General features: G+C 40.0%; 1 protein-coding gene across 1 annotated transcript; it reads left to right on the top strand.

The window, feature by feature from the left end:
• LOC133632358 (oocyte zinc finger protein XlCOF22-like) lies at window positions 1-26,576 on the top strand. The gene is made up of 3 exons (XM_062024740.1): window positions 1-275; window positions 10,984-11,373; window positions 24,119-26,576. The coding sequence occupies exons 1-3, from the start codon at window positions 98-100 to the stop codon at window positions 25,366-25,368; spliced, it is 1,818 nt and encodes a 605-aa protein (XP_061880724.1). The 5' UTR covers window positions 1-97; the 3' UTR covers window positions 25,369-26,576.
• Window positions 26,577-27,403: the final 827 nt, after the last annotated feature.

Raw genomic sequence — 27,403 nt, forward strand, 5'->3', positions numbered from 1 at the left:
GACGCATTTTGGCGCATGCGTGGGCCGGTTGCGCGACAGACCGACAAAGGTGGCGAAGCTCGGGAGGTTTAATCGACTTAAAAACGTTAAAAAAAAAATGCTGAAAGAGTTGGTGAAGGAGCGACTCATGGCGGCGGCTGATGAAATATTCGCGCTGTTTGAAAGAACCATCGCGTCGTACGAGGAGGAACTTTCTAGAACACGAGAAGAGAAGGAGCGACTGCGACAACAACTGGAATTTGGTTGCCAGACTCGCGTTGTGTCACAAATGGAAGGTATTGTTTAAAACATGTTTAATGACCTGTTCGATTATCAGTTCGCTGATATTTGTCATTAACAGCAAGGTAAACAGTCATCCAAGATGGCTCCTTTTTATTTTTATTTTTAAACCTTTATTTATAGTATTCAACATTTACATACAAGCAAGAAATAACAACAATCCAAACAAGTACAAAACAGCGCCAGGGGGTTGAAAACTCAATAAAGTAACTAAAATACAAACCCCGTTTCCATATGAGTTGGGAAATGGTGTTAGATGTAAATATAAACGGAATACAATGATTTGCAAATTATTTTCAAGCCATATTCAGTTGAATATGCTACAAAGACAACATATTTGATGTTCAAACTCATAAACTTTTTTTTGTGTGCAAATAATCATTAACTTTAGAATTTGATGTCAGCAACACGTGACAAAGAAGTTGGGAAAGGTGGCAATAAATACTGATAAAGTTGAGGAATGCTCATCAAACACTTATTTGGAACATCCCACAGGTGAACAGGCAAATTGGGAACAGGTGGGTGCCATGATTGGGTATAAAAGTAGATTCCATGAAATGCTCAGTCATTCACAAACAAGGATGGGGCGAGGGTCACCACTTTGTCAACAAATGCCTGAGCAAATTGTTGAACAGTTTAAGAACAACCTTTCTCAAGCAGCTATTGCAAGGAATTTAGGGATTTCACCATCTACGCTCCGTAATATCATCAAAGGGTTCAGAGAATGTGGAGAAATCACTGCACGTAAGCAGCTAAGCCCGTGACCTTCCATCCCTCAGGCTGTACTGCATCAACAAGCCACATCAGCGTGTAAAGGATATCACCACATGGGCTCAGGAACACTTCAGAAACCCACTGTCAGTAACTACAGTTGGTCGCTACATCTGCAAGTGCAAGTTAAAACTCTCCTATGCAAGGCGAAAACCGTTTATCAACAACACCCAGAAACGTTGTCGGCTTCGCTGGGCCTGAGCTCATCTAAGATGGACTGATACAAAGTGGAAAAGTGTTCTGTGGTCTGACGAGTCCACATTTCAAATTGTTTTTGGAAACTGTGGACGTCGTGTCCTCCGGACCAAAGAGGAAAAGAACCATCCGGATTGTTATAGGTGCAAAGTGTAAAAGGCAGCATGTGTGATGGTATGGGGGTGTATTAGTGGCCAAGACATGGGTAACTTACACATCTGTGAAGGCGCCATTAATGCTGAAAGGTACATACAGCTTTTGGAGCAACATGTGTTGCCACCAAAGCAACGTTATCATGGACGCCCCTGCTTATTTCAGCAAGACAATGCCAAGCCACGTGTTACATCAACGTGGCTTCATAGTAAAAGAGTGCGGGTACTAGACTGGCCTGCCTGTAGTCCAGACCTGTCTCCCATTGAAAATGTGTGAAGCCTAAAATAGTAGAAGGGAGACCCCCGGACTGTTGAACAACTTAAGCTGTACATCAAGCAAGAATGGGAAAGAATTCCACTTCAAAAATGTGTCTCCTCACTTCCCAAACCTTTACTGAGTGTTGTTAAAAGGAAAGGCCATGTAACACAGTGGTGAACATGCCCTTTCCCAACTACTTTGGCACGTGTTGCAGCCATCAAATTCTAAGTTCATTATTATTTGCAAAAAAAAAAAAAAGTTTATGAGTTTGAACATCAAATATGTTGTCTTTGTAGCATATTCAACTGAATATGGCTTGAAAATGATTTGCAAATCATTGTATTCCGTTTATATTTACATCTAACACCATTTCCCAACTCATATGGAAACGGGGTTTGTTTATATATATATATATATATGTGTATATATATATATATATATATATATATATATATATATATGTGTATATATATATACTGTATATATATATATATATATATATATATATATATATATATATATATATATATATATATATATATATATATATATATATGTGTATATATATATATATATATATATATATATATATATATATATATATATATATATATATATATATATATATATATATATATATATATATTTAAATGTAAAGCCAAAGGCTCACACAGGCTCAGTAAATAATCCAGATTTGGAACACAGCATCATCGTGTTCACAGCTTTTTGCTTGTTAGAGGTAGAAGTGAAGTGAATTATATTTATATAGCGCTTTTCTCTAGTGACTCAAAGCGCTTTTACATAGTGAAAGCCAATATCTAAGTGACATTTAAAGCAGTGTGGGTGGCACTGGGAGCAGGTGGGTAAAGTGTCTTGCCCAAGGACACAACAAACAGTACAAATTGATTATTAATCCACTTGTGTCATTTATCTAACTATTCATTTGTCTACATTATGAGGGACAAGTGGTAGAAAATGGATCATTAATCTACTTGTTCATTTACTGTACGAAAGCCTGTTGTGTGCCGTTAACCAGTTCTGTAATGTTCCTGTGCCTTTAAATCAGGGGTGTCCAAAGTGCGGCCCGGGGGCCATTTGGGGCCCGCAGCTAATTGTTTACCGGCCCGCCACACAATCTGCAAAAATTGCAAAATTGATAGTATTGCAAAAATTCAAAAAAACATTTAAAAAAGTGAAATGAGGTGAAATCTAACGAGAAAATGTTGCAATGTTGACAAAAAGCTGCCATGCAGGCTGTTTTTTATTCTTTTCTCTTTCTTTATTTTTCTTTTTTTTGCCATTGCTCAAAAAAAACACAAAAAAAAAACGATGTTATAATGAATTATTGACCTATTCAAGACTCCAATTACTTCAAAAATGTCACTTTAAAATGTTTTATGTGGAAAAAAATATTGCATATATTGTGTGGTTGCCATACAAAAACATCAATGTTTTCTTTAATAATAATAATAATAATAATAATAATAATAATAATAATAATAATACCTGAGATTTATATAGCGCTTTTCTAAGTACCCAAAGTCGCTTTACATGTTAAAAGACAAAAAAAGAGTATAAAAACAAACAAAATAATAGTTCTAACGTAAAATGGACAGATATATCTGAAGTTGATCTCGTAACTTAAGTGCTGAAAGTAAAAAAAACCTAATAAAAATGTATCACTTTATGAGTGGGGCACCTTTTGGATCCCAAATATATTTAGTGGGATTTTATTAATATTTTCACTGTGATTACTCAAAAATATTAAAGAATTAAAATCAACGGTGTCTTGCATTATTGTTCTTTTAGAGCTCTAATTATTAAATGCTGCATATTTCAGTTTTACTATAAAAAAACAAAGTTGTCTTTGACAGAAAAGGCATAAAACTAGGGATGTCCGATAATATCGGCCTGCCGATATTATCGGCCGATAAATGCGTTAAAATGTAATATCGGAAATTATCGGTATCGTTTTTTTAATTATCTGTATCGGTTTTTTTTATTTTATTTTATTTTTTTTATTAAATCAACATAAAAAACACAAGATACACTTACAATTAGTGCACCAACCCAAAAAACCTCCCTCCCCCCATTTCTTTCTGTTATCAATATTCTGGTTCCTACATTATATATCAATATATATCAATACAGTCTGCAAGGGATACAGTCCGTAAGCACACATGATTGTGCGTGCTGCTGCTCCACTAATAGTACTAACCTTTAACAGTTCATTTTGCTCCTTTTCATTAATTACTAGTTTCTATGTAACTGTTTTTATACTGTTTTACTTTCTTTTTTATTCAAGAAAATGTTTTTAATTTAGTTATCTTATTTTATTATTATTTTTTAAAAAGTACCTTATCTTCACCATACATGGTTGTCCAAATTAGGCATAATAATGTGTTAATTCCACGACTGCATATATCGGTTGATATCGGTATCGGTAATTAAAGAGTTGGACAATATCGGAATATCGGCAAAAAGCCATTATCGGACATCCCTACATAAAACCTTTTTTTTTTTTTTTTACTTTTTATCAACCTGAAGTTGATATAGAGATTTACTGTAAGCGTTAAATAAAACATAATAATAATAATCTGACTTATTTTTAACATTTTAATGACTGAGACCCTTTATGGACCGCGGGAGCCCTAAAGGTTAAAAAAAAAAAAAAATCCAAATATTTTGTTATGGTTTGAAAATGAAAAATATCAAAATGGCCCCCACATGCTTAAATTTTTCTGTGTGCGGAAAAAGTTTGGACACCCCTGCTTTAAATTGATAGGTCAATCTGTGACGTCATTTCCCCTTTAAAGCACGTCTTTGTCAGAATAGCCGCTTTCGATCAATGGTGGCAGCCAGCCTTGTGTGCGTTTTTGATTGATTGAGACTTTTATTAGTAGGTTGCACAGTACAGTACATATTCCGTGCAATTGACCACTAAATGGTAACACCCCAATAAGTTTTTCAACTTGTTTCAATCCAATCCAATCCACTTTATTTATACAGCACATTTACACAACAAGAATGTTTCCAAAGTGCTGCACAGCCATGTTAAAAACAATATTAAAAACAATATTATGCTCCACCAATGACTGAATAAAAACAACAAATAAATGAATAAAAAACCAATATAAAAAATAAATGATTAAAAAACGATTTCAAAGGGTAAAACCAATTATTAATTAGTTTTACCAATTAATAATTGGTAAAACCAATTATAATTGTTTAAGTCGGGGTCCACGTTAATCAATTCATGGTACAAATATATACTATCAGCACAATACAGTCATCAAACAAATTAATCATCAGAGTATATACATTGAATTATTTACAATCCGGGGGGTGAGATGAGGAGGGTTTAGTTGATATCAACAATTGAGAACAGAGAACTGGACACTGAAACAGTGTAGGTGTGACTTGGTAGGATATGTACAGCAAGTAGTGAACATAGTGAGTTCAGAAAGCATAAGAACAAGTACAGTATATACATTTGATTATTTACATTTGGTTATTTACAATCCGGGGAGGTGGGATGTGGAAGGGAGGGTGTTAGTCTAGGGTTGTAGTTGCCTGGAGGTGTTCTTTTAGTGCGGTTTTGAAGGAGGATAGAGATGCCCTTTCTTTTCCACCTGTAGGGAGTGCATTCCATATTGATGTGGCATAGAAAGAGAATGAGTTAAGACCTTTGTTAGATGGGAATCTGGGTTTAACGCGGTTAGTGGAGCACCCCCTGGTGTTGTGGTTATGGCGGTCATTTACGTTAAGGAAGTAGTTTGACATGTACTTCGGTATCAGGGAGGTGTAGCGGATTTTATAGACTAGGCTCAGTGCAAGTTGTTTTACTCTGTCCTCCACCCTGAGCCAGCCCACTTTGGAGAAGTGGGTAGGAGTGAGGTGGGATGTGGGGTGGAGGTCTAGAAGTAACCTGACTAGCTTGTTCTGGGATGTTTGGAGTCTAGATTGGAGGGTTTTGGAGGTGCTAGGGTACCAGGAGGTGCATGCGTAATCGAAAAAGGGTTGAATGAGAGTTCCCGCTAGAATCTTCAAGGTGCTTTTGTTGACCAGAGAGGAGATTCTGTAGAGAAATCTCGTTCGTTGGTTGACCTTTTTGATGACCTTGGTTGCCATTTTATCACAGGAAAGGTTAGCCTCTAGTTGACGACTACATGTAAGTTTTGTCATTTACTGTCACAGCATTTGAACTGAATGTTGTGCCTTGCTACTTCTGCACATGTTTGGTGCATCGTATGCTAAGTTCAGATGTTTTTGGGTCAATTGAGAGATAATTAGTCTCGTTGACGGCGTTTCCATTCACGTGAAGGTTATTTAATGTCAAATGTAGACACTTTTTCTTAACTTTCTGATCTCTCTCTCTATGTCCACTACTTGCTGTACATATCCTACCAAGTCAGTCCTACACTGTTCCAATGTCCATTTCTCTGATGATGCAATTGTTGATGACTGAAGAGATGTTACCAACCAAACCAAAACCACCCCCCCTCCTCCATATCCCACACCCCAGATTGTAAATAATTCAATGTATATACTCTGATGATTATCTTGTGTGATGACTGTATTATGATGATAGTATATATGATAGTATATATCTGTATGGACCCCGACTTAAACAAGTTGAAAAACTTATTGGGGTGTTACCATTTAGTGGTCAATTGTACGGAATATGTACTTCACTGTGCAACCTACTAATAAAAGTTTCAATCAATCAATCAATCAAAAAACGTCGTTGCAACTGCGATGGCGTAGTTTGGCCTCTAGATGGCAACAGAGACCACATAATCGCCATTTATGGCTCTGAAGCTTAGAAACATGTTGAAGTTCATGCATAGTTAAAGGCCTACTGAAATGAATTTTTTTTATTTAAACGGGAATAGCAGATCCATTCTATGTGTCATACTTGATCATTTGGCGATATTGCCATATTTTTGCTGAAAGGATTTAGTAGAGAAAATCGACGATAAAGTTCGCAACTTTTGCTCGCTGATAAAAAAAAAGCCTTGCCTGTATCGGAAGTAGCGTGACGTCACAGGAGCTAGTATTCCTCACAATTCCCCGTTGTTTACAATGGAGCGAGAGAGATTCGGAGCGACAAAGCGACGATTACCCCATTCATTTGAGCGAGGATGAAAGATTCGTAGATGAGGAACGTTACAGTGAAGGACTTGAGAGGCAGTGATGGACGTATCTTTTTTCGCTCTGACCGTAACTTAGGTACAAGCTGGCTCATTGGATTCCACACTCTCTCCTTTTTCTATTGTGGTTCACGGATTTGTATTTTAAACCACCTCGGATACTATATCCTCTTGAAAATGAGAGTCGAGCACGTGAAATGGACATTTAAAGTGACTTTTATCTCCAAGACAATACATCGGTGACACACTTAGCTACTGAGCTAACGTGATAGCATCGTTCTCAAATGAAGATAGAAACAAAATAAATAAACCCCTGACTGGAAGGATAGACAGAAGATCAACATTACTATTAAACCATGGACATGTAACTACACGGTTAAAAATTCTCAGCCTGGTAAGGCTTAACAATGCTGTTGCTAACGACGCTAAGGCTAATTTAGCAACTTAGCAACCGGACCTCACAGAATTATGATAAAAACATTAGCGCTCCACCTACGCCAGCCAGCCCTCATCTTCCCATCAACAGCCGTGCTCACCTGCGTTCCAGCGATCGACGGCGCGACGAAGGACTTCATCCGTGGGTTTGTCGGCAAGCATCGACTAGGCGTAGTAAGTAGTCCTTGTTGTGTTGCTGTAAGTATTGTACTTAGCCGCTAAGACACCGATCGATCCCACCTACAACTTTCTTCTTTGCAGCCTCCATTGTTCATTAAGCAAATTGCAACAGATTCACCAACACAGATGTCCAGAATACTGTGGAATTTTGTCGAAGAAAACAAGAGGTTTTTGTATCGAGTCCGATGGGCTCCAACCACTTCCGTGGATTCTGTGACGTCACGCGTATAAATCATATCCAAAGGAGTTTTTCAACCGGAAGTGTGGCGGGAATTTTAAAATGTCACTTTATAAGTAAACCCGGCCGTATTGGCATGTGTTGCAATGTTAAGATTTCATCATTGATATATAAACTATCAGACTGCGTGGTCGCTAGTAGTGGCTTTCAGTAGGACTTTAAGTGCAGTATATATGTTATTGATGTAAGTGCAGTATATATGTTGTTGTTATGCACAACTTTATATTATATTATGTATGCACATGCATGTATATTGCTGCATATTAATGAGTATATAATTGGATTGTAATTTTTCCTATTTTCTCTATTTGTTTAGACCACACACACACACACACACACACACACACACACACACACACACACACACACACACACACACACACACACACACACACACACACACACACACACACACACACACACACACACACACACACACACACACACACGTACCTTTCAGCAATAAAGATGATTAAAGGATTCTGTCCATCGTGTCCCAACTCTAAAGGAACTACTATCCCTTCCTTACATTTACTGTTAATATCTGCTTATTTTCTGTTTGAACATGTTCTATCTGTTGAAATGTAATAATCACTTATTCTTCTCTTCTTTGATACTTTACATTAGTTTTGGATGATACCACACATTTGGGTATCGATCCGATACCAAGTAGTTACAGGATCATACATTGGTCATATTCAAAGTCCTCATGTGGTCAGGGACATATTTTCAGAGTTTATAAACATCATATACATTTAAAAAAAACTAAAGTAGATTTTGTGATGTTAAACACAGACTCTGGCAAAACTTCAGTATTAATGCTATTGGACCTCAGTGCTGCATTTGACACTGTCGACCACTCAATACTTTTGGACAGGTTGGAAAACTGGGTGGGGATCTCAGGCAGTTTTAAGCTGGTTCAAGTCATATCTACAAGATAGGAACTATTTTGTTTCCATTGGTGACTTTGTATCAGAACCAACCAACGTAACGTGTGGAGTCCCCCAAGGTTCAATCTTGGGGCCGACTTTATTTAACATCTATATGCTCCCACTAGGACAAATCGTGCAAAATAATAACATTGACCATCATTGCTATGCCGATGACACCCAAATCTATGTAGCGCTATCACCAAATGACTATCGCCCCATAGATCTTCTGTGCCAGTGCATTGAGCAAGTCAAACACTGGATGTGCCAACATTTCCTACAACTAAATGAAGATAAAACTGAGATAATTGTTTTTGGTGCTAAAAAAGAAAGGTTTAAAGTCGCCCAACACCTTCAATCACTGTCCCTGAAAACCTCAAATAAAGCCAGAAATCTTGGGGTTATTTTAGATTCTGATTTACATTTCGACAGTCACATCAAATCAGTAACAAAATCTGCCTACTATCACCTCAAAAATGTAAAAAGACTTAGAGGGCTCATGTCAGCTCAAGACTTTGAAAAACTTGTACATGCCTTTATTACCAGTAGGCTAGACTATTGTAATGGTCTCCTTGCAGGTCTTCCCAAAAAAACTGTCAGGCAGCTACAGCTTGTTCAGAACGCTGCTGCTAGAGTTCTAACAAAGACCAAAAAATGTGAGCACATTACACCAATTCTTAAATCCTTACATTGGCTCCCTGTACATCAGAGAATAGATTTCAAAATCCTCCTGCTCACATATAAATCACTACATGGTCTAGGGCCCAAGTATATCACTGATATGCTCCCACTATATAAGCCCTCTAGATCACTAAGATCTTCTGAGAGCAATCTGTTAGCGGTTCCAAGAGTAAAGTCAAATCAAGGGAGAGCATCATTCAGTCACTATGCAACAAATAGCTGGAATAAACTTCCTGAAGATGTCAGACTCTCCCCAACTCTGACTACTTTTAAAACTAGACTGAAGACTTTTATGTTCACCTTAGCTTTCAGCTAAATCTTTTAATCTTTTAACGTCCGCACTGTTTTTATTTTTATTGTCTGCATTTTAATTTTGAAGCACTTTGAGTCTGCCTAGTGCAGGGGTCGGCAACCCGCGGCTCCGGAGCCGCATGCGGCTCCTTGACCACTCTGATGCGGCTCAGCTTCATACATGCCGACCCCCCCGATTTTCCCAGGAGATTTATGGATCTCAGTGCCTCTCATAGATAACTCCCAGGGAAATAATTATCCTATTTACACTCTAATTACTAAATAAAGGGCGTACCCTGACTGCACTACAGTAATTGTCCACTAGCATTTACATACGGCGTGCCAGTCCAGCCACATGTTGCATGTTGTTATTACAGCAAAGCATACTTACTCATCAGCCACACAGCTTACACTGACGGTAGCCGTATCAAACAACTTTAACACTGTTACGTTACAAATATGCGCCACACTGTGAACCCACACCAAAAAATAATGAAAAACACATTTCTGGAGAACATCCCACCGTAACACAACATAAACACAACACAACCATTACCCAGAATCCCATGCAGCCCTAACTCTTCCGGTCTACATTATACACCCCCCCCCCTACCACCAAATCCCCCCACACATCAACCCCCTGCCCCCTCTCCGTGCGTTGGTTGAGCGGAAGAGTTAGTGCTGCATGGGATTCTGGGTATTGGTACCATCGGTGTAAGATGCGTGGCTGCTGACCTAGTACGGAAGAGTTAGTGCTGCATGGGATTCTGGGTATTGGTACCATCGGTGTAAGATGCGTGGCTGCTGAGTTAGTACGCCTTGCTGTCGCTTACGTGAACAAGCTGAAACTGCATTGTTTGTGAGGTCGAGCAGGTACACTGTTAGGGCATACTGTAGAGGGCGCCAAATGCAGTGTCATCACGCTCTGATATTCGGGAGTCTCCCGGGAAAAATGAGAGGGTTGGCTAGTATGACGCTATCAAGCGCAAAACTCGCGGGCTGCACTAACATCAAATTTCCACATTAAAGTGCGTGCCGGTGCGTGTGTCGGAGACCCCTGGTTAACATAGCACACAGCATTTAAGCTTTGTATGCGGTGTTTTTCATTTTAAAATTTTTTTTGTGGCTCCCATTACTTTCTTTAATTTGTGAAACTTGCCAAAATGGCTCTTTGAGTGGTAAAGGTTGCCGACCCCTGGCCTAGTGTATGAAAAGCGTTATACAAATAAAGTTGCCTTGCCTTGCCTAATAAATATCGATGTAATCATAGTAGTATCGGTAAGTGCTTTGCCGTGACCGCATTTTTGTTTTTGCATGTTCATTGAACTGGAATGTTGTCTGTCCATTTGCAAAGTATTCATATTTGATGGCTAACTGAATATTTGACATGTGTGAGATCAAGTGTGTTTGTGTCCTACAGACGTCCAGCATTGTGAAGAAGAACATCCCCATCAGTCTCGGTGGGGGACTTTCACTTTGAAGCAGGAGGAGCCACAGCCCCCCCACATTAAAGAGGAAGAGGAGGAACTCTCGATCTCTCGGGAGGGAGAGTGTGGACCTGAAGAGGCTGGTCTCTCCAAGTTGCAACTGAGAGTTATCTCTGTGAAGACCGAAGACCATGAAGAGAAACCACCCGAGTCCTCGCAGCCTCGTCGCAGTCCAAGGGAGGAGAACGGAGGGGCGGAGCCTCCAGGCTGCAGCCGTGACGGGAACGGCGGCCAAGAACCTTTGAGCAGCGACACACACTGTGAAGGTGACGCCAGGACTCAAACTGACGACACACATTCTAAATGCTGCAAAAAGAGGAGAGGTAAAAAATGTTTGACCTGCTCACTTTGTGGTAAACACTTTTCTTACGAGTGCGATTTGACGCAACACATGAGAACTCACACGGCAGAAAAACCATTTAAGTGTCCAGTTTGCAGTAAAGGCTTCGCTCAGAAAATTAAAATGAAGTCACACATGCGAAATGTCCACGCGGAAAAAATTTACAGTTGCTCAGTTTGCCGGGAGGATTTTTTCTTTAAGATCCAGTTGACTCGACACTTGAAACATCACAAAGAAATACCTTTCAGTTGCTCTGTTTGCGGCGAGATATTCCCTCGCCGTGCAGATCTGGTGTCACATGTGGCGATTCACACAGGCGAAACTTCTTTTAAATGCTCAGTCTGTGAGAAAAGCTTTCCCACGGTGGCCCAGTTGGACACACACATGAGAACTCACACCAGCGAGAGGCCCGGTTGCTCGCTTTGTGCTAAAACCTTTTGTAACGGAGACTCTCTGAAGTCACACATGAAAACGCACACCAAGGAAAAACCCTTTAGTTGCTCCGTTTGCGCTAAAAACTTCACTCAGCGATCCAGTTTGAACGTACACATGCGCAACCACACTGGAGAGAAACCTTTTAGTTGTACGGTTTGCCTGGCGAAATTTGCTCAGCGGACCAGTCTGAACGTGCACACGCGCATTCACACTGGAGAAAAACCTTTCAGTTGTTCGGTTTGCGCTGCGAAATTTCTTCAGCTCATCAGTTTGAATACACACATGCAGTCTCACACCGGACAAAAACCGTTCGGCTGTTTGGTTTGTAATAAAAGGTTTGGTCGCAAGTACTGTCTGAAAGTACACATGCTCACTCACACTTGAGGGGGAAACCTTTTGGGGTTTTTTAACCAGGAAATAATATCTTGCTCAAACTATCTGGCAAGTCTGCATTTAAAAAAATGCAAAAGGAAATACAAATAATTGAAATAAAAGCAAATGAGTGGACTTTTAGTAGAAGCTGCTGGGCAGTGAAGGAATACATCACAATTTAGTGTGGATTGTTCATGTTGGATTTTGGGACTATTTATTTTCTGTGCCCTCAGTTCAGTTTTGAGTGGATACATTTGGTCATAAATATTGTTGTTTGTTTCACGTTGCCTAAATAAACTAAGACAGAATCCTGTCGGCTTCTTTTCCGAGACTCTTCTTTCACTGCAAAAACTGAAATCTAAGTAAGATGAAATATCTCAAATAAGGGTGATATTTGCTTATTTTCTGTCTGATAAGATAATTCTTCTCACTAAGCAGATTTTATGTTAGTGTTTTACTTGTTTTAAGTGTTTTAAAGGCCTACTGAAATTTTTTATTTTTATTTAAAAGGGGATAGCAGATCCATTCTATGTGTCATACTTGATCATTTTGCGATATTGCCATATTTTTGCTGAAAGGATTTAGTAGAGAACAACGTCGATAAAGTTCGCAACTTTTGGTCTCTGATTAAAAAAAAACCTTGCCCCTACCGGGAGTAGCGTGACGTTGTCAGTTGTTCACTCCCTCATATTTTCCTATTGTTTTCAACGCAGCTAGAGCGATTCGGACCATTACCCCATTAATTTGAGCGAGGATGAAAGATTCGTGGACGAGGAACGTTAGAGTGACGGACTAGAATGCAGTGAAATACATATTTTTTTTCGCTCTGACCGTAACTTAGGTACAAGCTGACTCATTGGATTCCACACTCTCTCCTTTTTCTATTGTGGATCACGGATTTGTATTTTAAACCACCTGGGATACTATATCCTCTTGGAAATGAGAGTCGAGAACGCAAAATGGACATTCAGTGCCTTTTATCTCCACGACAATACATCGGCGAAATGCTTTAGCTACGAGCTAACGTGATAGCATCTTGCTTTAACTGCATATAGAAACAAAAAAAATAAACCCCTGACTGGAAGGATAGATAGAAAATCAACAATACTATTAAACCGTGGACATGTAAATACACGGTTAATGCTTTCCAGGCTGGCGAAGGTTAACAATGCTGTGCTAACGACGCCATTGAAGCTAACTTAGCAACCGGACCTCACAGAGCTATGCTAAAAACATTAGCTCTCCACCTACGCCAGCCAGCCCTCATCTGCTCATCAACACCCGTGCTCACCTGCGTTCCAGCGATCGACGGAAGGACGAAGGACTTCACCCGATGCGTTTGGCGGCCCAGAGACGTAGGAAGTCAAGGTGAGGTCGCCGGCTAGCGCGTCTGCTCTCCAACAAAGTCCTCCGGGTGTGTTGCTGTAATCCGCTGCTAATACACCGATCCCACCTACAACTTTCTTCTTTGCAGCCTTCATTGTTCATTAAACAAATTGCAAAAGATGTCCAGAATACTGTGGAATTATGAAATGAAAACAGAGCTTTTTGTATAGGATTCTACGGGGTACCGTAACTTCTGTTTAACTGACTACGTCACGCGCATACGTCATCATACCGCGACGTTTCAGCCGGATATTTCCCGGGAAATTTAAAATGTCACTTTATAAGTTAACCCGGCCGTATTGGCATGTGTTGCAATGTTAAGATTTCATCATTGATATATAAACTATCAGACTGCGTGGTCGCTAGTAGTGGCTTTCAGTAGGCCTTTAAATGATGTCAGTAAGATATTACAGCTTGTTGCTGAGATTTGATGAGCTATATTGAGTAAAACATGCTTGAAACTAGAATAAACTGTTGCAAAGCTGTGTCATCAACACTCACAAGTATAAAACTGCTTTTTTAAAGTAATAATTTCTTACTTCAAGCATGAAATAAAAAATCATGATGCCAAGCGCATATTATTATGTCAAGATAATGGCACTAGAATTTACTTTAAGAATATTTTTCAACATATTGAGCAAAAAGGTATTTTTTTCCACTTGTTATTAGTGAGAATATACTTATTTTAAGGTATTTTGGGGTTCATTGAGGTTAGCTAATTTGACTTGTTTTGGAAAGTCTTGACAAGCCGAATGTTCTGGTTCTATTGGCAGATAATTTTGCTTAGTTCAAATAAAGTACCCCTAATTTTTGTATTATTTTTTCCTGTTTTTGAACACTGACTTTTTGCGGTGTTGTTTACAGGATGTGATGTGCAGCGTTTTGTGTGACGAGGAAGCGAGGTTGGGTTAATATGTGGTGAATGAATAAATAAGGAAGTCGTTAAACTTATCATGAGCTCTTTCGCTCAATTTGAGTTATCTGTAATCATTTTTTTTTAAATTATACACCTTTGTTTATGAAGTTCAACATTTACAAACAGGGGCAGCACGGTGGTAGAGGGGTTAGTGCGTCTGCCTCACAATACGAAGGTCCTGAGTAGTCTTGGGTTCAATCCCGGGCTCGGGATCTTTCTGTGTGGAGTTTGCATGTTCTCCCCGTGACTGCGTGGGTTCCCTCCGGGTACTCCGGCTTCCTCCCACCTCCAAAGACATGCACCTGGGGATAGGTTGATTGGCAATACTAAATTGGCCCTAGTGTGTGAATGTGAGTGTGAACGTTGTCTGTCTATCTGTGTTGGCCCTGCGATGAGGTGGCGACTTGTCCAGGGTGTACCCCGCCTTCCGCCCGATTGTAGCTGAGATAGGCTCCAGCGCCCCCCGCGACCCCAAAGGGAATAAGCGGTAGAAAATGGATGGATGAACATTTACAAACATACATATGAACAAAGACAATTAAAACAAGTACAATACAGCGCCAGGGGGTTGGTAATTCAATAAAGTAATTACAGTCAAATGTAAAATATATATATGTAGATGTATACACTACATTGCCAAAAGTATTTGGGTTAGGGTTAGGTAACCCTGACCCTAACCCTTTACTCACATATGAACTTGAAGTGCCATCCCATGGAATTGTCCAAAATGTTTTGGTATCCTTAAGCATTCAAAGTTCCTTTCACTGGAACTAAGGGCCCAAAGCCCAACTCCTGAAAAACAACCCCACACCATAATTCCTCCTCCACCAAATTTCACACTCTGCACAATACAGTCCACAATGTAGCGTTCTCCTGGCAACCTCCAAACCCAGACTGGTCCATCAGATTGCCAGATGGAAAAGCGTGACTCATCAGTCCAGAGAAGGCGTCACCACTGCTCTAGAGTCCAGTGGTGATGTCCTTTACACCACTGCATCCCACGCTTTGCATTGGACTTGGTGATGTATGGCTTAGAGGCAGCTGCTCGGCCATGGAAACCCATTCCATGAAGCTCTCTGCGTACTGTACGTGGGCTAATTGGAAGGTGACATGAAGTTTGGAGCTCTGCAGCAAGTGACTGTGCAGAAAGTCTTTGCACTATGCTGACCTCTCTGTCAGTTTATGTGGCCTACCACTTGGTGGCTGAGTTGCTGTTGTTCCCAAACTCTTCACTTTTCTTATAATAAAGTTGACTTTGGAATATTTAGGAGCGAGGAAATTTCACGACTGGGTTTGTTGCACAGGTGGCATCCTATGACAGTTCCACGCTGGAAATCACTGAGAGCGGCCCATTCTTTCACAAGTGTTTGTAGAAACAGTCTCCATGTCTAAGTGCTTGATTTTATACACCTGTGGTCGGGCCAAGTGATTAGGGCACCTGATTCTCATCATTTGGATGGGTGGCCAAATACTTTTGGCAATATAGTGTATGTAGTAATGTGTATAGTTATAGGCTCACACAAGTTGTGTAAATAGTTTACATTTGGAGCTTTGCATCATAGTTTTCACAGCTTTTTGGTTGTTAGAGGTGGATAGTGTTTTAAAGTAAAGTTCAAACTTTTTTTAAAGGCACACAAATATTGAGAAGCTTACATGTATGAGTGTAACTGCTGTGTACCCGTCCCGCCAAGAAGCCACACACAGGCTGGATTGGATGATGTGGTTCTTTACTGGTAGCTGCAATGAGTGATCAGAACGCACGTACACACAGTATGTGGTTAGCACCTCCGCTGGTTTCCATGTCATTAGCAGAATGCAGGAAGTCTGCTCAAGTACATAACATTTTCATATTTTTACAATTACATGATATGCAATTACAGATGTAACTTAAAGGCCTACTGAAAGCCACTACTAGCGACCACGCAGTCTGATAGTTTATATATCAATGATGAAATCTTAACATTGCAACACATGCCAATACGGCCGGGTTAACTTATAAAGTGCAGTTTTAAATTTCCCGCTAAACTTCCGGTTGAAAACGTCTTTGGATGATGACGTATGCCAGTGAAACAGAAGTATTGGTACCCCATTGAATCCAATACAAAATAGCTCTGTTTTCATCTCATAATTCCACAGTATTCTGGACATCTGTGTTGGTGAATCTGTTGCAATTTGTTTAATGAACAATGAAGACTGCAAAGAAGAAAGTTGTAGGTGGGATCGGTGTATTAGCGGCGGACTACAGCAACACAACCAGGAAGACTTTGACTCGGATAGCAGACGCGCTAGCCGACGCTAGCCACCGACCGCACGGATGGTCGTGGTGAAGTCCTTCGTCCTTCCGTCGATCGCTGGAACGCAGGTGAGCACGGGTGTTGATGAGCAGATGAGGGCTGGCTGGCGTACGTGGAGCGCTAATGTTTTTATCATAGCTCTGTGAGGTCCCGTTATACTAAGTTAGCTTCAATGGCATCGTTAGCAACAGCATTTTTAAGCTTCGCCAAGCTGGAAAGCATTAACCGTGTATTTACATGTCCATGGTTTAATAGTATTGTTGATCTTCTGTCTATTCTTTCAGTCAGGGATTTATTTATTTTGTTTCTATATGCAGTTAAGCACGATGCTATCACGTTAGCTCCGTAGCTAAGTTAGCTTTAATGGCGTCGTTAGCAACAGCATTTTTAAGCTTCGCCAAGCTGGAAATTATTAACCGTGTATTTACATGTCCATGGTTTAATAGTATTGTTGATCTTCTGTCTATCCTTCCAGTCAGGGATTTATTTATTTTGTTTCTATATGCAGTTAAGCACGATGCTATCACGTTAGCTCCGTAGCTAAAGTGTTTCGTCGATGTATTGTCGTGGAGATAAAAGTCACTGTGAATGTCCATTTCGCGTTCTCGACTCTCATTTTCAAGAGGATATAGTATCCGAGGTGGTTTAAAATACAAATCCGTGATCCACAATAGAAAAAGGAGAGAGTGTGGAATCCAATGAGCCAGCTTGTACCTAAGTTACGGTCAGAGCGAAAAAAGATACGTCTTGCACTGCATTCTAGTCCTTAACTCTAACGTTCCTCATCCACGAATCTTTCATCCTCGCTCAAATTAATGGGGTAATCGTCGCTTTCTCGGTCCGAATCGCTCTAGCTGCATTGAAAACAATAGGAAAATATGAGGAGGCTATCAACTGACTACGTCACGCTACTTCCGGTAGGGGCAAGGCTTTTTTTTTTATCAGATACCAAAAGTTGCGATCTTTATCGTCATTGTTCTCTACTAAATCCTTCCAGCCATAATATGGCAATATCGCGAAATGATCAAGTATGACACATAGAACGGATCTGCTATCCCCGTTTAAATAAAAAAATAATCATTTCAGTAGGCCTTTAATACAATGGTTTTTAACAATATACTTTTATTTTTACATGTGATCGTGTAGTGGTTTTAACTTGCTTTTATCTTTACTGGTATCACAATTAATTCAATACAACATATTTTCAACTTGGTTTTTAACCAACATCATCCTTTTTTATATATTTATGAAATAGAAAATAGAAAAATACAAAATACAATACAAGACATGACGTGACACAGATAATTAAATGGACTTTTAGCCCCCTCTGGTGGTGATATAACAGACCACGTTGTTCCCATGTTAAAATGGCGTACAATACAAACTTAAATATGAACGTTTTGACACGTCAAACGCACATAGTGCAACAATTATTACCGGCAATGAGTGATCAGACCGCACATACACACACTATGTGGTTAGCACCTCCGCTGGTTTCCATGTCTACAGGGGGAAAATAATATCGACTTCAGTGCAAAATAGTAATACATCTGACGTGAGCAACCAATTCAAAACGAAAATTCACCGATATAGCATTTCAACTGCTGTTAAATAACTGTGTGTCTTACAATAAATCTCACGTTGGCTTTAGAGCAATATCAGAACGTGGCTTACCATTAGCAGAGTGCAGGAAGTCTGCTAATAGCTTCCGGTTTGCGGTCATATTTATAGACTTTTAGGTACCAGCAGATGGCGCGATTGGACCTCTCATTGCATGACAAAACAATATACATATTTTAGCAGGAATTTCACTCAAATAATCAAACTATTTCTTATACCCGTTACATGAGTATAAAACTTAGCCACTAGTATAATGAGGTTGCAAAGGTAAAATTCCCTTTCAGATGTTTTCTCATACTGTGTCAATCCAAATAGCACATCTTTAAGACAAAGCACAAATTTGTCATAAATATTATGTTATCTGTAATACCGCCGCAAGATGGCAGCTGTGTGACGTCAATGTTTGCGCTGCCGTAAAACCCATAGACATGTTATGAGTAGACGCAGCATTGGCTGCTGTGACGCGAGAATATGGGCCGCCATCTTGAAGTGGTGACGAGGAGCCGGCTAGCAGCCTAAAGTGACAGTTGACAGGTAGAAAACAATTGATGGTGTTCAGCGTTTTCCCGCTCAAATGAGCGGACTGTTGAAAATAGGAATCGGGGGATTACTTTTCACAAGTAAGATTTAACATTAACGTACTATTGGTTGTATTTTGTGAAAAGAATATTACCATAAAGTTGAGAATGAGCAAAGATCTTCAATAGCACTGAAATCGTAGCCGCTATAGCAATCAAGAGTATGACCATAATAGAATTGCTTGTCAATGAAATTAATTACATTTAAAAATCTCATACTTGAATGACATAAAGTTGAAATAAATGATGAAGATAAAGATTGCAAACCTATGGTGGCATCATGCCTTCAGTGTGCATATTGTATATAGTTCTCTGCAAACCTATGAAATGTTCTATTTTGTCTTCATTATTTTGTCAGAATGCACCAGAATGCTTCATTTGTATGTGAAAATCAGAAAGAAATCTTCTGGGGGAGGATGACCCCCCTACAGGGGTTTGCTTTACAAACTTTCAGCCCCACCTAAAACAAAATTCACCAGCCGCCACTGATTATGATGCATTCTCATTTTAGGCAAATTATAAGACAATACTTTCTTAACAGTATAATTGTAAGCAGGAATAAGTCTTCAAGTAACAATATTCAAATACTAACATTGTTGGGTAAGACACAATTTGCTTTTATTCTGAATCCAGTGAAACAGATTGGTGGTTTTAGCTGATATAAAGACTTTCAGGTGTTTATATATGTTTATGCTGAAGTATTTGGCAAATGCTTTTATCCAAAGCGACATACATCAAAAATACATATAAAACAATCAGTGTAAACATGATCATTTAAGGGAAGAATGTTATAGAACATATCAATACAAAGTGTCAAGACAGAATAAACTCTCTGCTGCTGCAGCAACAGAGATACAGTCTGTAAGATATATAGATATCTAATGTATTCATACATTGTTTATGTACCATGTATATATAACCTCATCATATTGTTTCTTCAATTTAAAAATAGCTGACCGTTTTTTCCCTCTTCTCTGGGATTATATTCCCAGTTTTGATCTGGGACGTCTGGTTACTTATAGCATATAAGAATATTCTATTACAGTTAAGCAAACTATGAATAATAAAACATGTGTCCTTTAACATAAATGTAAATCAGTGGTATTCAGTGAGGTAAGATGAATTAAATGCGCTGACAGTTCATTGCTCCTGCCAAATGAATTGCACTGAGTGGAGCGGATCACCACTCCAAAATGGCGGCCCCACGTCTCGTCAGCGCCACTCCAAGATGGCGGCCCCGCGTCTGGTCAGCGCCTGTCGAAGTCGAAAAAAGGCGGAAGTTGACAACGCTCGAAGAGAAAGGCGAGACAAAGCGCGAAGATAGCGAAGTTAAAAACATCGAGAATGTTGAAAGAGTTGGTGAAGGAGCGACTCATGGCGGCGGCTGATGAAATATTCGCGCTGTTTGAAAGAACCATCGCGTCGTACGAGGAGGAACTTTCTAGAGCAAGAGAGAAAGAGCGACTTCGACAACAACTGGAATTTGGTTGCAAGACTCGCATTGTGTTGCACATTGAAGGTATTTTAACATTATTTGAAATACTATTTCGCTACTATACGGAACCATTTAAGAAAATGTATATTTTTAATCAAAGCAATGTAAAATATAATCCAAGATGGCGGCCAATGCTACTCAATGCAAATGATATTCTTCTTTGTAGCTGAGTTGCAATCACGTGACCTAAGGGCACATCCGGGCACTTTCTGGTTTCAGGCGATGGTCGGAGCCCCATTAGTTTATATTTACCTGAATAACTGCACATTTGGGCTCATTTTGAAAGGTTTTGAGACAAATATATAAGTGATCGTGAAACAAATATGCAAAATAGGATTTTTACACTCTTAAGAAATATATATTTGTAATGATTTAAACCAGGGATGTCAAACATACGGCCCTGGTTTAAAACATTAAAAATATATTTTTCTTAAGAGTGTAAAAAATCCGCTCCATCCTATTTTTAATGTATCCATCCATCCATCCATCCATTTTCTACCGCTTGGCCCTTTCGGGGTTGCCAATCAACCTATCCCCAGGTGCATGTCTTTGGAGGTGGGAGGTGCCTATCCCCAGGTGCATGTCTTTGGAGGTGGGAGGGGCCTATCCCCAGGTGCATGTCTTTGGAGGTGGGAGGGGCCTATCCCCAGGTGCATGTCTTTGGAGGTGGGAGGAAGCTGGAGGGAACCCACGCAGTCACAGGGAGAACATACAAACTCCACACAGGAAGATCCCAAGCCCGGGATTTAACTCAGGACCACTCAGGACCTTTGTATTGTGAGGCACATGCACTAACCCCTGGCCCACCGTGCTGCCCATTTTTAATATGTATATATATATATATATATATATATATATATATATATATATATATATATATATATATATATATATATATATATATATATATATATCAGGCAGCATGGTGGAAGAGGGATTAGTGCATCTGCCTCACAACACGAAGGTCCTGGGTTCGATCCAGCGCTCGGGATCTTTCTGTGTGGAGTTTGCATGTTCTCCCCGTGACTGCGTGGGTTCCCTCCGGGTACTCCGGCTTCCTCCCACCTCCAAAGACATGCACCTGGGGATAGGCCCCTCCCACCTCCAAAGACATGCACCTGGGGATAGGTTGATTGGCAACACTAAATGGTCCCTAGTGTGTGAATGGGAGTGTGAATGTTGTCTGTCTATCTGTGTTGGCCCTGTGATGAGGTGGCGACTTGTCCAGGTTGTATCCCGCCTTCCGCCCAAATGCAGCTGAGATAGGCTCCAGTGACCCCGAACGGGACAAGCTGTAGAAAATGGATGGATGGATGTCAAACATACGGCCCGGCCCACGAACAGGTTCAATCCGGCCTGCGAGATGCGTTTGCTAAGTGTAGAATTGAGCTGCATTTTTAAATGAAAGAAACTGCTGTTCTAAATGTTTCCACTGGATGTCGCAATAGCAATTCTGTTAGGCAAGCAAATAGTTTATACCGGGGCGAGCAAGTACACCAAGCAAGAGGTACACAGTAAAGCGGGGTTGCCACTCCTCCTCCTCGACCCAACATAAGACAAACAGGAGTTAAATAAACAATCACTTCAAATGCTGCATGAGACACTGCACCTTGATATAGTTCTGTATATTGTACAATATTTTGTATATTGTACAGGATTGCTTATTATTTTTATTGGATATTAGTCTGTTTATTTCAATTCTTATTTTTTATCTTTATTACTTCTTGTGTAATTTATTTTTATCCAATATTTGTTTCCACTACCGCACCTTAAATTGGAGTCCTTAATCTCCATCCATCCATCCATTTTCTACCGCTTGTCCCTTTCGGGGTCGCGGGGGGTGCTAGAGCCTATCTCAGCTGCATTCGGGCGGAGGCGGGGTACACCCTGGACAAGTCGCCACCTCATCACAGGGCCAACACAGATAGACAGACAACATTCACACTCTAGTGACCATTTAGTGTTGCCAATCAACCTTAATCTCGTTATATGCTAATATAATGACAATAAAGTCCATTGTATTCTATTCTATGAAAATAATTGTCTTCTGTGCTCATTTAGAGAAAGTGAACAGTGTGGGATTTACTGCAATACTGTCAGTCTTTTAAGCTTTTATTTTTGCTTTGTTGAAATTGTTTACACATTGCACAGCTTTTATTTTTCTATGCATACACAGTGATGCCTAGAAGGCAGGAAGTAACTCAACACTCTTCAATAGTTTTTACCTCAGTTTGTATGGTTTGTTGAGTTAGCACAGGATTATTATGTGGAATTAACAAATGAGATAGTTGATACACACAAAGGAGTTTTTATTCATGCTTTATTTTGTCGTTGTTCAATCCTAGATGGGCTGGGATTTAAAGTGTAATTGCTTTTTGTAGATACTGAGATTAAGTCTAAATTCATTGTGTTCTTCGTGGTGTTTTTAAAACTGCACCAATTTTTTTCTTCAGAATTGTCAGGTTTAAACACTGATGACATCTATTAAACAGACAAGATGCAAGGAATTAAACGGAGACAGCATTCAATTTAGCTCATTGAGGAGAAACGTCTGGGCTGTACTCTTTGTACAGTCTTCCACCACGCTCTGACGAAAGGTTGCACGCCTCCTCTTTTATTTGGACTTTCCCTGATTACATGGCAACAGCTGTTTCTAAAGGAAAGGGGGTCGTAAACCGTCGTCGCCTTTGGCTACAAAACAGTTCAAAGAAAAGGTGCGTGGAGGGGGGTCAGGTCCTGCTTCCTCTCCGCGTTGTAGATCTCGGGTCAAGACAAAATCTTCCCGTGGGGCGGTATAGCTCGGTTGGTAGAGTGGCCGTGCCAGCAACTTGAGGGTTCCAGGTTTGATCCCCGCTTCCACCATCCTAGTCACTGCCGTTGTGTCCTTGGGCAAGACACTTTACCCACCTGCTCCCAGTGCCACCCACACTGGTTTAAATGTAACTTAGATATTGGGTTTCACTATGTAAAAAGGGCTTTGAGTCACTAGAGAAAAGCGCCATATAAATATAATTCTATTCGATTTACTTCACAATAGATCAAAGAAACCGACACCTTCATGTCGCTTCCCATCATACACAGTGGAGTTTTACAAGCCTTTTGATTGGTAAGATCAAAGAGCTTTTGTCTGCTCGCCGGGAACTCATTGAAACACAAAGTTTTGTGATAACTTCGACACAATTATTCTGACAAGAATTTTCAACTTACTTGAAGTGGTTTGTGAAGAGGACTATTTGTGATATGTACATTTTTCAGAATGTGCTTTTTCTATTTTGGGCCGAAGTAAAACAATTAGAACAATCTGAAGTTGTCGCAGGGGTATTTTTACGTTCTCATGCCATGATTTTACCTGTCCGGCCCACGTGGGAATAGATTTTCCTCCATGCAGCCCCTGAGCTAAAATGAGTTTGACACCCCTGATTTAAACCATTTATCATCACCAAGACGTTGAGACTCAAGCATGGTCCGATTGTATTCCACAAGATGATGAAAGTGGCCACACTTTGGTCTTTTTGTCCATTTTTAATGAGCTGAACTGTTGTTTGTCCATTTGTACAATATTCATATTTGATGGACTGCATAACAACTGGCATGTCTGAGTAAAGTGTGCTTGTATTGTTTGTGTCCGACAGACGTCCAGCAGCGGATTGGTTGTCAAGAGGAACGTTTTCCTCAGTCTCAGGGGGGGACTTCCACTTTGAAGCAGGAGGATCCGGAGCCCCCCTACATTAAAGAGGAAGAGGAGGAACTCAGGATTTCTCAGGAGGGAGAGTGTCTTCTAGGACTGAATGAGGCTGATCCCACCAAGTTGCAACTAAGCGGTGTCTCTGTGAAGACTGAAGACGGTGAGGAGAAACCACCCGAGTCCTCAGAGCTTCATCACAGTCCAAGTGAGGAGAACAGAGGGGCGGAGCCTCCAGGCTGCGGCTCATCACAACACATGACAACAGAAGCTGAGGGAGACTACTGTGGAGCTCCTCTATCAGATAGCGACGACATGACATCACACCGCCCTGAGGATGAAGACAGGAACGGCAACCAAGAACCTTTGAGCAGCGATACAGACTGCGGAGGTGATATCACAACTCAAACTGACAACAAACATTCTGAATGCTCTCAAACAAAGACCGGTAAAAAACGTTTGAACTGCTCACTTTGTGGTAAAAACTATACCTATGAGTGTTTTTTGACCGAACACATGAGAACTCACACAGGTGAAAAACCATTCAGTTGTTCTGTTTGTGGCAACAGCTTTACTCGGAAAGGTGAAATGATATCACACATGAGAAATGTCCATGGAGAAAAAATGTACAGTTGCTCAGTTTGCGGTGAAATGTTTTTCTTTCAGATCCAGTTGACCCGACACATGAAACGACACACTGACATACCTTTCAGTTGTTCTGTTTGCCATGAAATATTCCCTCGCAGGGCAGATCTGGTGTCGCATGTGGTGATTCACAAAGGCGAAACATCTTTTAAATGCTCAGTCTGTGATAAAAGCTTTCCCACGGTGGCCCAGTTGGACACACACATGAGAACACACACCGGAGAGAAACCTAGTTGCTCGCTTTGTGCTAAAACGTTTTCTAATGGATACTGTTTGAATTCACACATGAAAACGCACACCAGGGAAAAACCCTTTCGTTGCTCTGTTTGTGCGACAGACTTTGCTCAGCGATCCAGTTTGAACGTACACATGCGCCTTCACACCGGACTGAAACCTTTTTTTTGTTCGGTTTGTGGTGCAAAATTTGCTCAGCGAACCAGTTTAAATACACACGTGCAAAGTCACACCGGACAAAAACCTTTTAGTTGTTCCGTTTGTGCTAAAAGATTTGGTCGCAAGTACTGTCTGAAAGTACACATGCGCACTCACACTTGAGGGAGAAACCTTTTCCCCGCTGCTTTGTTTTGGGGGGTATTCTAACCAGAAAATAACATCTTGTTCATACGATGCATTTAAAAATAAAATTGCAAAATTAAATACAAACAATTGAAGTACAGCAGACTGAGTGAACCTTCATTAGCAGCTGTTGGGCAGTAAAGAAGGAGGTCTTGGTTTCTGAATCTTTATTTTCTCTGCCCTCAGTTCAGTTTTGAGTGTGTAGGTTTGGCCATAAATGTCGTTCTTTGTTTCACATTGCCAAAGTAAACCGAGACAGAATGATTTTAGCTACTTCCCTGAGACTCTTTTGTTCAATGCTGTTAGAAACGTCAATGAATTTATAAATTCAATTTAAAACTGATTATGAACTGGTTGCGGTGCATATCTTGAGCCGTCCTCGACATAGACATGTTATAAGTAGACGCAGCATTGGCTGCTGTGACGCGAGAAATTGGGCCGCCATCTTGAAGTGGTGACGAGGAGCCGGCGAGCAGCCTAAACGAACAGTTGACAGATAGAAAACAAAGATGGTGTTCAGCGTTTTCCCGCTCAAATGAGCGGACTGTTGAAAATAGGAATCAGGGGATGACTTTTCACAAGTAAGATTCAACATTAACGTACCATTGGTTGTATTTTGTGAAAATGATATTACCACAGAGTTGAGAAGGAGCAAAGATCTTCAATAGTACGGAAATCGGAGCCGCTAGCAAACAAGAGTATGACCATAATAGAATTGCTTGTCAATTAAATTAATTACATTTCAAAATATCATACTTGTCATTCTCTGCAAACCTATGGTGGCATCATGCCTTCAGTGTGCATATTGTATATAGTTCTCTGCAAACCTATGAAATGTTCTATTTTGGCTTCATTATTTTGTCAGAATGCACCAGAATGCTTCATTTGTATGTGAAAATCAGAAAGAAATCTTCTGGGGGAGGATGACGCCCCTACAGGGGTTTGCTTTACAAACTTTCAGCCCCACCTAAAACAAAATTCACCAGCCGCCACTAGGGATGATGTTTGATAAGGAATTATCGAGTTCGAGCCTATTATCGAATCCTCTTATCGAACCGATTCCTTATCGATTCTCTTATCGAGTCCAGATAGGTTGTTGTATATGGAAAAAAACACACGATTGATTGATTGATTGATTGATTGACAATATTTGGTTTAACAAAAGCTCACTTTTATTATATAATAAAAAAATAAAATCTAATAAATAAATAAATATTGACTGTTACCCACCTAAAAAAATAAAATAAAAAAATAAATATTGACTGTTGTTATCCAAAGAATATTAAGTGGGATTTTTCAGAGAAACAAATATATACAGTAACACAAAAACAAGCTGTCTCTGTGATCACTATAGGTGTGTAAATAATAATATAGTGTTAAATAAAATCAGTCCCTTTGGCACAAAACTGAAAATAATACAGCTCTCCAAAAAGTGCACTTCTGCTGCTATTGGAACATAACTGTTTGTTATGATGCTTTGACTTTTTTGCACTTTATTTCTTTATCGAAAGAAAATTCTATGAAGAGAAAAGTTGTTTGCAAATGTGGTTACAATGCTAAAAAATGAAAAGTTAAAGCTAAAAAAAGAAATACACTTTATTGAGTTAACATTATTTCTTTATGGGGGAAAGATCTTATGAGCTACAGAATATAACAACTACACTACCCAGCATGCAACGGGAGTTACAAGCATGCGCGGACACCCCGAAAAGTGTTGCATGTTGCCACGCTGTGAAAGTAAACGTCAAGAACTCAGCCAACACGCCTCGTCTGCATTATTTATAATTAGACCGACAACACATCTACAGTGTGATTTTGTAACGTTTACAAAGAAAGAAAAACAAAAGTTAAAAAAGGGAGATATGTTGTATATATATGTATGTGCTGCGGTTGTTTTAAGAACGTTGCGACAGCTGCCGTAAAGGAGGTGCGTTGCTAGCCTGGTTGCTATGTTTCCGGTTGGTCGTAAAAGTGTTGGTCATGTGTTTTTACCCTGCTAAAATCTCTCAGTAAA

The sequence above is a fragment of the Entelurus aequoreus genome, linkage group LG17, assembly GCF_033978785.1.
Source record: "Entelurus aequoreus isolate RoL-2023_Sb linkage group LG17, RoL_Eaeq_v1.1, whole genome shotgun sequence".
Taxonomy (NCBI): domain Eukaryota; kingdom Metazoa; phylum Chordata; class Actinopteri; order Syngnathiformes; family Syngnathidae; genus Entelurus; species Entelurus aequoreus.

Coding starts and splice junctions, on each gene's coding strand:
- LOC133632358 (XM_062024740.1), top strand. CDS start 98: ATGCTGAAAGAGTTGGTGAAGGAGCGACTCATGGCGGCGGCTGATGAA. Junction 276..10,983: donor CGTTGTGTCACAAATGGAAG/GTATTGTTTAAA, acceptor TGTGTCCTACAG/ACGTCCAGCATTGTGAAGAA. Junction 11,374..24,118: donor ATGCTGCAAAAAGAGGAGAG/GTAAAAAATGTT, acceptor TGTGTCCGACAG/ACGTCCAGCAGCGGATTGGT.